Genomic DNA, 14,290 nt, shown 5'->3' with positions numbered 1-14,290 from the left:
AAATTCATCACTATTATCCTACTCTACTTTGTACATCCACATTTAAAAAAAAAACTTTTCATTCGTAATGAATTGACATGAAATCAGTAAAGCAATCCAAAATTTATCATTCCTACTTATAATTTGCTCATCAAAATCAAGTGTCAATATACCAGGTTAGATATAGTATTATTGTTAAGCAATTCAATTTAAACAAACAATTCAGGTTCAAGCTACATTTATGTATTTGAGTCTATATATATATGGAAATGTAAATCTGAAAGGATAGAAAACGAGTAAGAGGGGAGAGGAGAGCATGAGTTATACAAGGTTGAGTCGCGATGGGATGTGATAAAGCGTCTAAAAATTGGCTCATGATCTTGCTTCAAGGACAGCAAGATCCCCATGTAAATTGACACTATTTCTTTGTCCAGATGAATGATGAACGAGTGGATGTCCATTAATGCCGTTTTATAAGGAACAAATAAAGGAGTTAGTTGAGGAAACAGGGACATCCACATAAAAATAAAAAACCAACAGAAAACTGTTAAACCCAACGATACCTTACCCAATAAAGTAAAACAGAGAAGAGGCGTCGGTCCTAATATTTTGTCTACATAGACATGGGTCTCGCGTATAATTTATATATTATTTGTGGTTTTATAGGAACTCGTGTCTACATCAGAACTTTCCAACTAACATTAGCATTTTTTCCTTTTTGGTTATGCTTCATAGAAAATAGGAAAAATATCATAAACGTTAGCCTAAATTTATAAGCTCGAAGGTTCCCATCCCACATTTGCCAGTTATGGGCCCATGTATTTTGAACCCACCTCCTAATCTTAATGAGGCTCGAAATTTGATTTTAAAGCCCAATTGCATACCTTTACCGGGCTTGACCTCGGTGTAAAATAGTAAATTGCCTGATTATTTGTTTGGGTAGTGTAAATTGCGTGATTGCAACTCTGAACTCAAAAAGCGAAGACTATAAATATACAGACGACGGAATATAAAAGAGGGAGAGGGAGAGAGAGAGAGAGAGAAGAATAGCATTTCCCTACGGTAAGACTTTTCCTCGGCCATCCTCTTCTCCATCCCTCCGATCCCCGAGAATTCGTTCTTTCTAATTTATACATCGATCTTTCTCGTTATCATTTCAACTGGCTCGTAAATTATATATAATATACTATTAATATTTACAAAAAGAGAAAGAAAGAGGGGGAGAGAGAGGTGTATGGTTTTTTGAGCGGAAATGGGGATGATTTCGAGGGGAGTGATGCCTGTCTGCGGGAGTTTGTGCTTTTTTTGCCCGGCCTTGAGCACCAGATCTAGGCATCCCGTCAAACGTTACAAGAAATTTCTCGCCGATATCTTTCCTCGATCTCCGGTTTCTGCCTTTATCTTATCCTCTTTTTCTTACTTGTCTAATTTTATAATAATTTGCGTGGTCTTTTTCCTTACAAAAACAACTTTTTCCATTTTATTTGGTAGGACGAACAACCTAATGAACGAATGATTGGTAAACTATGTGAATATGCTTCCAAGAATCCTCTTCGTATTCCAAAAGTACGCTTCTTTCACCGATGCTTCTTTTTTTCCACGTTTCGATATCCTCATTTATATGAAAGGTTGTACGCTAGAATGTAATTTTCAATGTACACATCCAAATGATCTTGATTTACCGACACCCTTGTTAGTTTTCATTTTTCAATGAGCCACTATCTCATAGGCTTTCGGCGTGTTCTCTTTGTTTTTGGTTCTATTTGATCATAATTTTCTTTTTTTTTTTGGTTTGATTTACTTATCAAAACCATTGGTGTTCAAAATCTAATTTTCAGCCTTCTGATTTGTTCCTTTAATCAGATAACAAGTGCATTGGAGCAGAAATTTTACAAGGATTTGCGAACTGAACAATTTCATTCTGTAAAAGTCATTATGCTTGTCTACAAGAAGTTGATTATTTCTTGTAAGGAGCAAATGTGAGTTACTATTCAGCTTACCGAATGTGGAAATGCAATAAGGTCATAAAGTAGTCAGTAATTCAATTGCAATGACTCATGCTGCATCTACATTTGCCAGAAAATTTAAGTCGTTCATGTTTATGATTGACTTCATACCAGGATATTTTTCTGATAATTAAGATACGCCTTCCTTTCTTCACCTCCACGTAAGAGTCTGACAGATCTCTCATTATCAAACAGTTATTGGTTCCCACTTCACATTCTGGTTTCTGAACTTGAAAAACAGAGTTTTCTTCTCTAGTGTATAAAATGCTTCACAATTTTCTGATTTTTCTCAATATATCTTAGGAAAGCGCTTTTTAATAATGTTTTCTGATTTCAAGTAAACATTTATTGGTCAATGGGAACCTTAAAATTATCACTTCATTAAAACTAAATTAATGCCTATATGCACTAAGAAATGCATTGAAGTGCATTTCCAAAATTTGAATCTTGATATTTGTAGTATATACATTTTAGACACACATGCACACTTAGATACTGCTTTCACAGTGTAAGACTATATGAGCTGACCACCATTAAGGTTAAAAAAAGGAGTTGCTAATAATTTTTATGTGAATATCATTAAGTGGCCAGAGTCTTACTTAGACAATTAAGGATAGCGTCATGCATACAAATATGTTGAAAAATTAATGTGAAATACTAAATGGATTTTTTTTTTCAGATTATAGAAATTTGCAGTGCTTCTTTCTTGAGATTTTTGGAAACTATAGAAGCAAATGGAGCTTTAACAATTAAATATTTTTTAGCTGTTTTTAAAGACATGTCTAGAGCACTTAAAATGATATTTGTTTGTTGTTATATACTATGTTACAGGCCATTATTTGCAAGTAGCTTTCTTACCATTATACAAGTCCTGCTAGACCAAACAAGAATGGATGATACTCGTGTGCTGGGATGCCAAGCTCTTTCAGTTTTCGTGAATAATCAGGTAGAAGCTGTTGGTAGATTCTTGCCACTTTATAGCATAACTTTTTATCTCAAGTACTTTTCTATGGAAAGGTTGAGATTTTGTAATTCCACTGAAACCTCTCATGCTAATCTTTCACTATTTTTGACTAGCCAGAGGGACGGTACTTATATGTTCAACTTAGATGGGTTGATTCCAAAACTTTGTCTTTTAGCTCAAGAAATGGGTGAGGACGGCAGGGTTCACCATTTGCGTTCTGCTGGTCTTCAAACCCTCTCATCAGTGGTAATTTTCTATGACTACTGAAGATTCTTGCCTAAGACCTACTGTTTTCTCATTGATCTCCTTTGGACTGATAGTAATATTAGTGCTAGTTTTCCTGTGACCATTTCCAGGTATCATTTCTTTCAACATTGAATCCTCTAATTCCTTTTACATATGAATTTGAAATCCACTAGTGTTGTGGAACTTAATGGCCCTTCTTACCATAAGCATAAAGAATTTTGCACCATCATGATCATTGCTTGTTTAACAAGAACTATACCAGAAAAGGAAAAGGAACATATTATGTACTGAATTTCAAAGTAATGACTGCAGGTCATTGAGGATGTAGATTTTGTTCTTTTGTAGTTCATGTCATAACTAGTGGCTGAGTGGAAAGAGCATACAGGGATAATATAGATTCCACTGATAGGAAAACATCTCAATCCAATTAAGAAATCAGTAATTTATCCTTCTATTTTCCCATTATTTTTTCTCATCTCTCCAATTTTTTCATTCCCTTTGCCATATATATTTAAATTGTCTTTATTTTGTTTACTATTTTATCCTCTTATTTAACAAACTTTATTTCTATAGCTCAATTTAATTTCCATGAGCGTCTTTGATCTTAATAATTTTAAAGACTTGGTGTTGCCTTATACACATCTAATACTATATGAATTTTCTATTCTATTTCTTCTCTGTTTTAGCAAACTTTGTTTCTATAGCTCAATTAAGGTCCATCGATGTCTCTGATCTTAAGAATTTTAAAGACTTGGCATTGCCTTAGACACTTCTTTGTTATATGATTACACTCTGGTTTCACAAACCATTTTCTTTATCATTTGAAAAATTTTACCTTAAAAACACAGTTTTAATTAGTGTGGGTGTGACGGGTGAGAATTTAGAAGTTAAAATAGGTGCAAAATATAGTATATCTATGGAATTGGTGATACAATAAGTTCGATCATATATGAACATGGAAATAATCGAATCAATGGTTGCAAAATTTCTGATATCATCCTCCCTGCTTCTGTAGTCAAGTTTCCATGTTCATTATTACATTGTTCAAAATGATTGACCCTCTTATTGTTTTGTTGTTTATATTATTAATAATTTTTATATATAATGACTTGTCCTTATTATTATATTTAGATAATTCACTTTACCACCACTAGGATAAAGAAGAATGAAAACTCAATAAACGAATTATACTAATAATAGTAATAAAAGAGTCTACTTCTTGCACAACCTTGTAATTGCTCTTCTGACAGGTTTGGTTCATGGGAGAGTTCTCTCATGTCTCAGCTGAATTTGATAATGTGAGTTTTCTTTGGACCCTTTATCTTTCTTTCTAAATTATTTTTCTATGCATTTCTATCTCTTGGCACCATTATGTGGTATGGAATGCCATGCTGGTGCAGTGTCATAAAATGTCATCACTAAATTGAGATAAGAATTGAGAGCTAGGTTCAAAGATTATGCTTCTTAACAAACAGGAACTGCTCACTTTGAAGGTTGAAGGTTGTTTAAAAATGAATGTTTTCACTCTTCAGGTGAGAAATTATGTTCAAGAAGAACAAAGAAGTGGATAAAAATATCTCGGTGATTTAATGTAGAGTTCTAAGTAATTATTCTTAGTGAAAGCAATCACTACTATGTCTTTAAATCCAAACCAGAAAGTAGCATTAAGTAGAACCTTTGGCTTACTACGATGAGCATAAAGGCATAGTAACAGAAGCTTACTCCTAGTGAGACATTTATGCCGATGCACCACTTTTGGTAATCAATGTGTATACAAAATCTCTATATATGTAAAGACTTTTACCTAAATTTGTTATACTACACTTGGAACTTAAAAGATCAGGGAACTATATAAAATTAATAAAAACAACCTTCAAACTGCAAGCAAATTTAAGACCTTGCAGGTAATAGTATCCTATCATAATCTGGTTGAAATAAAATTTACTAAGTTGCTTTGCTTTCTGTGTGTTAACTGCAATAATATTAGCCGTAATGCTATTTATAAGTATTTATAAGTACCTTCACTAGCTTGTATCTGTTTATTTGCCCCGTGCTTCAATTTTCATGTTCCAATATACTTTGTTTAAGGCTGCTTAAAATTTCCCCTAAAACACCAGGTTGTTTCAGCAGTCTTGGAAAATTACAGAGGTTTAGAAACATCAGATGATAATATCGATGAAAAGCAAGACACACAGAACTCCTCTGTTAAAGACAATTTCTCTTCCACAGATGCCATTACAACACTTTCTTGGAGGAGTATTGTGACTGAGAATGGAGAATTTAATGTGCCTGTGTAATTGCTCTTGTCGTCAATTTTCAATTGTAGTAGTTTCTGTACTTAGGGAATGCTTAATGGCTAATTTTCAGTCCCCTTTCCCCTGTTAATATTATAGGGAGGAAGCAGAAAATCCCAAATTTTGGTCAAGAGTTTGCCTGCATAATATGGCCAAGTTAGCCAAGGAAGCTACAACTGTCCGACGTGTCTTGGAATCTTTGTTTCGATTTTTTGATAATGAGGAACTGTGGTCTATCCAGGATGGGGTAGCTCTTTCTGTCTTGCAGGACATGCAGTTGATAATTGAAAACTGCGGTACTTCTTCAGTATTGATAGGAATCGCTGCCTTTCAAAACTACTTAAGCAGCCTTTGTCTCCATTAAAATTAATTGTCATCTTTTGAGTGAATTTTGTTGATTTTTGTATTATTCTACAGGGGAAAACACACATTTTCTACTGTCCATCTTAATAAAGCATCTTGATCACAAGAATGTTCTGAAGAAGCCCAGTATGCAGCTACATATTGTGCATGTTGCCACTTCCCTTGCTCAGCAAACAAAGGTTCAGCCTTCTGTGGCTATAATTGGTGCATTAACTGATATGACGAGACACCTACGGAAAAGCATACATTGCTCACTTGATGATTCCAATCTGGGTGCTGAGGTGATTGAATATAACCAAAATTTTCGAGCAGCTGTAGATGAGTGCCTTGTTCAGTTATCAAATAAGGTGACCTTGTTCTCCACCTTTTCAGTAACTGGTTTATAAAGTGTTATCTTCGAAATATTGTTTACAGATCTGCAGTTGATTCAAATAAGATTTAAATTATAGGCAAGATAATTACAACCCCAACTTAAGAATACAATATCTTCATTATATTGTAGTTGCAACTTGAAATTCTTTTAAATTAAATGCATAACCAAGATACCTTGCAAAGGCAGGTTGGGGATGCAGGTCCTGTCCTTGATATGATGGCTGTGATGTTGGAGAACGTGCCAAACATTACTCTCATGGCCAGAACCCTGATTTCTGCAGTTTACCGTACTGCTCAAATTATGGCATCTGTTCCAAATTTGTCATACCAAAATAAGGCAAGGAGACATTACTTCCAAGTATTTTAGTTATTTTGCAGGAGATTTCTCCTCTTTCAGTCCTAGTTCCTTACGTTTTTCTCATTCTTTCTAAATATGAAACCGTTTAGGCTTTTCCCGAGGCATTGTTTCACCAATTACTTCTAGCGATGGTCAATAGAGACCATGAAACAAGGGTTGGTGCTCACCGCATATTTTCTGTTGTTCTGGTTCCTTCATCTGTTTGCCCTTGTCTTCCTTCTGCTACGCCTTCTTCAAAAAGGGCCTCTAATTTGCAGAAGACACTCTCAAGAACTGTATCTGTATTTTCTTCTTCGGCTGCACTCTTTCAGAAGTTAGGCACGGAAGGTAAAGAAAAATCTGTAGACAATAAGGTTGGAAACATCAATGGTATTTCCATGCAAGACAGGTTGAGTTCTAAAAAGCACCCTTCAACCATAAATGAAAATGGGACTGTTGGCGTGGACAGTACAAAGCTCCAAAGCCCCAGCATTGTGAACAGGTTGAAATCAAGTTACAGCCGAGCTTATAGTATAAAGATAAATCAACAATCAAATACAGTTGAAGATGAAAAATCAACAATTAGTTCAGTTGAAGATCCAGTTATGTCTTCACATTCCTGCCTTTCAATCAGTAATGCAAAATTTTTTTTTCCCTTTTCCTTTATCTGACATGAACTTCCTTTTCGTTTATCTACCCATGTCAGGCTTTACCTCTTCGATTAAGCAGCCATCAGATAACTCTCATGCTTTCATCTCTTTGGGCGCAATCCATCTCTCCCTTAAATATTCCTGAAAACTTTGAAGCAATTGCTCATACCTACAGCCTGGTGTTGCTATTTGCACGAACAAAGGTATTACATCCTTGGTGACACCATGAATTAGAATTTATGATTGATTATCCTTTTTTTAATATACATTCTTAAGAAGTTTGTTTATGCTGTCTGTTTGCCATGCATCCATACATACATACTGACAAACAAGCATGCATGTGCACATGTGTGTTTCAGTCTATTGTAGTTTTGCAATATGATGCACTCTTTTGCAAAATATTGATGGCTACTGGTAAATAGTTTGGCTGGAGCAAGTTTTAAATAGTTTTCAGTCAACAATTTCTTGATGTGTGTGAAGTGGAATTTAAGGAAAGCGGTGAACGCTATAATATCCTTTTAGATTCTTGCTAAATCAAATATATTGGCATCATTGTAGGCATATTATTAGCAATGATATATAAATTGTTGCTATAGAGGATTAACAAATAAATAAATCCCCGGTCAAGTAATGATTCTTTTAGAATTTCCTTTTGCAACTGCTATTAAGGGCAAGATGAAGTTCTAGATGAAGTGCAAAAGTTCATACAAATGGAACATTTTAAAATATATGTGCATATTTCTGGTAATATTCTAAGTCAAGTCATTCCATTTTTGAAGTTTATTATGCTAGCCACTTCTGCTTTTATAATGCATTTCCAATATAGGTGTAATACTAAATATTATCTCTAAGGATTAATACATTTATTACCATAGCCCATTGGGTTGTTTTCCCTTAGCAACTAAGACTTTGGAAGGAAAAAGATAAAGAGTCATGCTATGATTATTTAGAAGTCACTGAAAGGACCAAAGTTGCAAGCTAATGCTCCTTGATGTGGTGGATAAAGCCCATGAGTATCTGCATTTCATGAAGACTGCCTCTCTTTCTTTGAAATTATGTACAATTTATTGAATTATGAATGCTTCATGTACCAGTTGTTTCAGTTCCTATAGTTAAGGCTTTTAAATAATTTGTAAACAAATAAGGGCTAAAATCTTTTTAATGAATCTTGATAACTGCTTACTCTCATTTGAAAGGTATATTACTAAGTTATGTGCTTTTAAGGGAATGCAAATATGAAAATTTTCATCATCTTTGTGTATACTCCCAATAAATGGAGCACAGATACTTCAGACTTCTCTATATTGCTTGTTGGATTAATGAACACTATAATATTTTATCCAAAAATGAGTGCTTGAATTTTTTGGATACAAAATTCTGATATTGATCAATCAAAGAGCTACATCTATACTTTTTCTTTTCTCTTTTCCTAATTAATTACTTGAAGTCTCTTCCTCTTTAACAGTTTCTGTTTTTTCAACACCTTATGCTTTCATCTTCGGCAACACTTAAAAAGATAGTTCACTGTTTTGATTCTAGTGTTTTTCTTAAAATGCATTATGTTTTGCAGAACTCCTGTAATGATGCTATGATTCGAAGCTTTCAGCTAGCCTTTTCCTTAAGAAGCATATCTCTAGAAGGAGGTATGCCTTCGTTCTGAAGTGGAACGTATTTTAATCCCTTACCCCAGTTTCAAGAAGCCTTTTTTTTTTCATTCTAAACTAGTGATGTGACTGTGAACTTTATTTCTCCTAGCATAAGTAGAAAGATTAAAAGTAAATAATAGAGATAGATGCAACTTTTATTCTAATTTAGCTCCACTAATACATTGGTTTTTTCTTATGATCTTCTTACAATGTTTACAAGTAATTCTTTCTATTTTTTTTCTTGACATAATTCACTAAGCAAGTTGATGTAGTGCTATATTAGATTGCTTAAGAACTTCAGAAAAAAAAAATAGAGAGCAAATAATTCAAATAGAGGGAGAAAATTCAATTCTCTATTTTGTGTTTTTGGAAATAAACAGAAAAAGGTAAAAAAAAAAAAAGAAAAGAAAAAAGAACCATTTAGGATAATTGTGCAGACTTATATGCTTAAATTTTTTATGAACCTCATGGCTAATTATAATTATCATTTGAGAATCATCTTCTGGATCCATCTCTTCAATTGACAAATTCTTTTGTTTTTTGGTAGGGCCACTGCAGCCATCACGTCGGAGGTCCCTCTTTATCCTTGCTACTTCTATGATCATCTTCTCATCGAAAGCCTACAACATACCCCCACTTTTCCCTTGTGCTAAAGCTTTGCTTACAGAAAAAACAGTATGTGCAGCACTATTGATTCGGATTTTCTTGGTTTATTTTTTTAATCCCATTATATGGGCATGTCTCCTTGTCTTGTAGAAAATTTTGAAATTCAAAGCTTAGCTGACTTTATTCTTTTATCTGACCCTGTTTTAGGTTGATCCATTTCTGCGGTTGGTCGATGATTGCAAGTTACAGACTACTAAAGTTGAATTAAATCCAGGCAAAATATATGGATCAAAAGAAGATGACGAAGATGCTCTGAAGTCACTTTCAGAAATACATTTAGCAGAGAACCAATCTAAAGATTCACTTGCAACCATGATAGTGAAGTTTCTTGGAAAATTGTCGGATGTATGGTCTTTATATGCCTTTACGCAAATTAGTTGCTTCACACTAAGGAGTAAGTATGAAGTACTAACATTTTAGATCATTATGGCAGCAAGAATCATCCAAAATAAGAAACCAGTTACTTAGCAATTTCATCCCTGATGATGGATGTCCATGTGGAACTAATCTGTTCATGGAGACGCCTGCACAAACATATGAATCTGGATCAGCAGATAACCGATCTCCTGAAAAGGCAATTATTTTTCTCCTTCAATTGTTCTCTTCTCCCAGATCTCCTCAGATATCCTATCAAGTTTATAATGTTGTAATGTGCAGGTTGAGCCTCCATTATTCACAGTAGATGATGATACAATCAAAGGTCAAACAGGTGCCGAAACATCTTTGGCACCTGAAACTCAAAATCTCCTGAGTGTTGATGAACTTCTTGATGCTGTGAGTCATTTTCTTGTCTGATGCTAGATGTTATTCTACTAGTATACTCATAGAAAAGGGCAGTCACACTGAACTCTATTTGTGATCTATTTGCAGCTTTCAGAGACAGCTCATCAAGTTGGAAGACAGTCTGTGTCAGCTCCCCCTGACATGCCTTATAGTGAAATGGCAGGGAACTGCGAGGCCCTTCTGGTGGGAAAGCAGCAGAAGATGTCTGCCGTAATGAGTGCTCAACAGAATCGAGAAGGTTTAGTGAGCATTTCCACAAAGGAGGGGCAACCTCGTTCACATGCTGATTCTGGTTCCTTGAAGGTACTAACCTTTCTAGTGGTTGCTTCAAATGTCTCTTACTCAAACACAACGTTTTTCCTTTTTTTATTTAATGTTCTTTTCCTAAGTATTGCTGAAATAGGCAACAACTTTAATGATTGGAAAATTTTAGTATCAATCATGTTCCATAGCAGCCTTCACCTCACCCTGTCAGAGGGAGTTAAAAATGTTTTAGAACTAAATAATGGGACCTCCCTTCTAGTGATAATTGCCTATAAACCTCTTAATTCAATAACCAGTCGCTGAAATGATTTGGATGTGCACAATGTATGACCAACAGTTTTGCCATGGTTACCTCTCACATAGCCAGTTCATAGTTTTTCACTGTATGTACAGAGTCATACCCCATTGCCTGTGGCCAGCTTGGGATGTAAGCTGTAAGTTCAACATTTGTATGTTGGGAAAGATCGCAAGTTGAAGCAACATAGGTACAATTAAGGCTTCATAATGATGAGATCCCCTTATTCCTCATCCATAATCTGAGCTTTAAGCGTCATGCACCAGAAATTCACCATAATCACTAGCGGTTTAGTGCTTTATCACTTTGTTCAGTATATTCTAGTAATTAGGACGGGCATTTTATTTTTGTTATTTCAGCCCCTTCTAGAATATGAACTTGTGTATTGATCTCTCCATATGATGAAGAATATGTTGCGTACCTAACATCACATATTTGGTGGTAGAAGGATAAGGAAGGATAAGTCTAAACCAGAATCCTACTGCTACCCATATTGATTAAAAAGAACATTTTGGACTTGCAGGCTGAAAATCCATTTCTTGACGATAACATTGGTACTGTCTCTTTAAATCAACCTGCTGGCGCTAATCTGATGCTTTGTGCAAACGAGCACCAACATCAGCCCTGCTTTCAGCTTCCTGCATCAATCCCATATGACAATTTCCTGAAGGCTGCTGGTTGCTGATAACCTAGAGAAAGAAGTGAAACTTAGGGTCGTAATCAGGCTCAAGATATGGATGCACCTCTGTTTGGCCAGGGACCAACTAATTTTGTGATTTTGATGCCACACCAGGTTGATAGTTGATGGCTTCATTATCTTCTTGTCTATTCATAGAGTGTTTTCAATCTCATTTTTTCGTTTGTATCCATAAATTGATGAGAGCAGTTGGGATGGCATTGCAGGGTTGACTTTAAGTGCCCCTTCATGAGAATTGTACTTTTACTTGTGTTTCATTTGAAACCAAGGAAGGTTCGTTCTTGCTTGCAGATGTAGAGTTATTTCCCTCTTCCTTTTGACAGATCAAGGTTATGTAAAGATTGTTAATTGCAAAAAGAAAGAAAGAAAGAAACGCTAAAATAAATAAGCAAATACGTCTTCTATTCCATGGAATTAAATTCCACAGGGCGTGAGTTAGAGTTTGTTTGATTGTGCTAACTCAATGCCTGGTCCAGGACGTAAAGCTGGTGTGATCAGCAACACCATAAAAATCTTATTTGGGCGAACAAGAAGAAAGAATATATATATTTACACCACATTTGAGTCCCTAGGAAATAGGAATCTGTCTTTTACTGATAAACAACAACTCAAAAAGTATGTGAGGTTATATTAGTAATTAGGTTTTAAGAAAAATAAAATCATCCATTTTGTTACTCTTTTCCTATTTTCACAGTTCTAGGAAACGGTTTCTTCTCCACGATTTCTTTCTCTTTTTTATTCAGATAATCCCAATTTTATTTTATTATTTATTATTCTCTCATGTAAATAATATTATCTATATTTATAATATTATAAAATGTTTGATTGAATTGGTGTTACTCTTCAATGGAGTTTTAATTCAATTGTTAAATTACCAAAAGTCTATTTATTTTACAAAGTAACAAATATTATTGTAAGGGTATTTATATTTTCTTTATATTTTGATATACATTATGAAAATCATGAAATTTGAAAACAAAAAACATTATAATATTTACAATCTCAAATTTACCATTTCATCTAAAATCATATTTTGTTTTATATTATTTTTTAAAATTTATAAATAAATTATGGTTTTCTATAAATTCTTTATAAAATTTATACATTTTTTTAACCACATCATATGTGTACCATATAACCTGGTATGATATAGTTATTATGCATAACATTATTTACCTTCAACTACAAATAGTAGAGTTTTTATTGAGTTAAATGTTCATTTAGTTCTCAAAACTTTTGTTATTATTTCAATACTTTAAAAGAATTTTTTTGTTCAGTTAATTAAAGTTGTAAATCATTAATCACGTTAGTTCATTAACCTATGTTTCGTCACGTAGCCAAAACGTTTATGTAAAATAATTTTAAAAATAATTATTTTTCATAAAAAAATAAAAAATTTCTAAACATAATAATAAAACCATGTAAACATTTATTTAAATTAAAATTAAATAAAAGCTAAACCATTAGCAATAGAAACATTAAAAAGGCAAGTTATGCCATGAAATGCAAAATTAACTAGAATAATATGAAAATATGTCAAATCACTTCAGAAACAAGCTATCACAAAATAAAAGAAGCTTAAAATATGATCATGACAAACATTTATTATACCTCTACACTTACACTCTTACTTGTCTTTAAGCAAAAGAATACTCATAACCAAATGCAACATACACATACAAACTTCACGCAAATATGTTAAGTGTATAACGTCCTACATAAATCTTTGGCGGACTGTATCGCCTGGCGGATAGTATACCCTGGTGGAAAATATCGCCTAGCGAATACGGTTCACAGGTACTTTTCAGAATTAATATTTATAGAAATTGATATTCTTTTGGAAAGTATAAAATTTTTATACCTTCTATGATTCTTTTTTTAAAAGTATAAGGGAATTATTCCATTTTATTATATGTGATTAATAAAAGAAACAGATCATTTGATGATACGTGGGGTAGTAAGAAAAATTCACTAGGTTTACCAGCCAATTTTGAATTCTCTCTAAAAAGTTCAGAGACACTTTTTTTGCGATTTGGATTGACATAGCACAAGGGGGTTCAATCAACAATGTTATTCACCGTTTTTCATTTTTTTAAAAAGGTATATCTTCAACTCTATATTAACTCGACTTGTTCCTCATGCATGGATTCTTGGTTGAAGATCGTTAGAATAAGTTTTTCGTTGCGCGACAGGGCGTACCGAGGATCCAAGAGTTGTATCAAAGCCTCCTGTACGATACGGATTTGAGATTAAATTTATTAGTTGATGCAATTGTGTGAGATACATGTTTAATTTGATTTACTTGATTTTTTTTATGTATACATGATACATGTAATCCATTTAATAATCGCAAATGATTAATCTGTTAAACCTATGTGATTATATGTTTGTCCCAATGACTGATTAAATTTTAATCATTAATTTTGATGTCTACTTGATTTTATAAATTATTTGTTAAGTGTTAATAGATCTGTCTTGGGCCATGGGGTTTACATTATTCGAAGCTAATAGTTAACTTGCTGATATCATTTGAAAATTAGGAAGAAAAGTTGTTCCAAGTAATAAGACTCATAGATCGAAAGTTTAAAATATTCTGATTGTGAAAAATATTCTATTTTTGATAAAAATGTACAATCGATGACGTTTTTCCTAAAAATTTCAAACTCTACCCCTTACCATTTTGTAACACCCCTAACTCGCCTCTATCGCTGGATTAGGGTTACAGAGC

General features: G+C 33.7%; 1 protein-coding gene across 3 annotated transcripts; it reads left to right on the top strand.

Moving 5' to 3' along the window:
• Positions 1-984: 984 nt before the first annotated feature.
• Positions 985-11,955, top strand: LOC107945532 (protein SEMI-ROLLED LEAF 2). 3 transcript variants are annotated; one of them, XR_005922141.1, is made up of 20 exons: positions 985-1,366; positions 1,471-1,545; positions 1,843-1,958; positions 2,817-2,931; positions 3,067-3,195; positions 4,446-4,493; positions 5,313-5,488; positions 5,589-5,785; positions 5,907-6,199; positions 6,412-6,561; positions 6,672-7,163; positions 7,268-7,414; positions 8,782-8,854; positions 9,405-9,532; positions 9,671-9,868; positions 9,957-10,097; positions 10,181-10,297; positions 10,394-10,609; positions 11,389-11,658; positions 11,769-11,955. XR_005922141.1 is itself a non-coding variant. In XM_016879584.2 (19 exons), exons 1-19 carry the CDS (start codon positions 1,232-1,234, stop codon positions 11,548-11,550), a joined length of 3,108 nt encoding a protein of 1,035 aa, XP_016735073.2. In that variant the 5' UTR covers positions 985-1,231; the 3' UTR covers positions 11,551-11,955. The 3 variants fall into 3 exon arrangements, 2 of the variants coding, with proteins under 2 accessions (XP_016735073.2, XP_016735074.2); XM_016879584.2 differs by having other exon boundaries at positions 11,389-11,955; XM_016879585.2 differs by lacking the exons at positions 985-1,366; positions 1,471-1,545 and having other exon boundaries at positions 1,943-1,958; positions 3,063-3,195; positions 11,389-11,955.
• Positions 11,956-14,290: the final 2,335 nt, after the last annotated feature.

Source organism: Gossypium hirsutum, chromosome D12 (genome assembly GCF_007990345.1).
Source record: "Gossypium hirsutum isolate 1008001.06 chromosome D12, Gossypium_hirsutum_v2.1, whole genome shotgun sequence".
Lineage (NCBI taxonomy): Eukaryota > Viridiplantae > Streptophyta > Magnoliopsida > Malvales > Malvaceae > Gossypium > Gossypium hirsutum.
The sequence above is the reverse complement of the archived record's forward strand: the minus strand, read 5'-3'. Positions and strand labels throughout refer to the sequence as shown.

What these genes read in the sequence shown, in the direction of transcription:
- LOC107945532 (XM_016879584.2), top strand. Translation starts at nt 1,232, where the DNA reads ATGGGGATGATTTCGAGGGGAGTGATGCCTGTCTGCGGGAGTTTGTGC. An exon ending in TTGTTCAGTTATCAAATAAG is followed by an intron (nt 6,200 to 6,411) that starts GTGACCTTGTTC and finishes TTGCAAAGGCAG; the next exon opens with GTTGGGGATGCAGGTCCTGT. An exon ending in AAGCATATCTCTAGAAGGAG is followed by an intron (nt 8,855 to 9,404) that starts GTATGCCTTCGT and finishes GTTTTTTGGTAG; the next exon opens with GGCCACTGCAGCCATCACGT.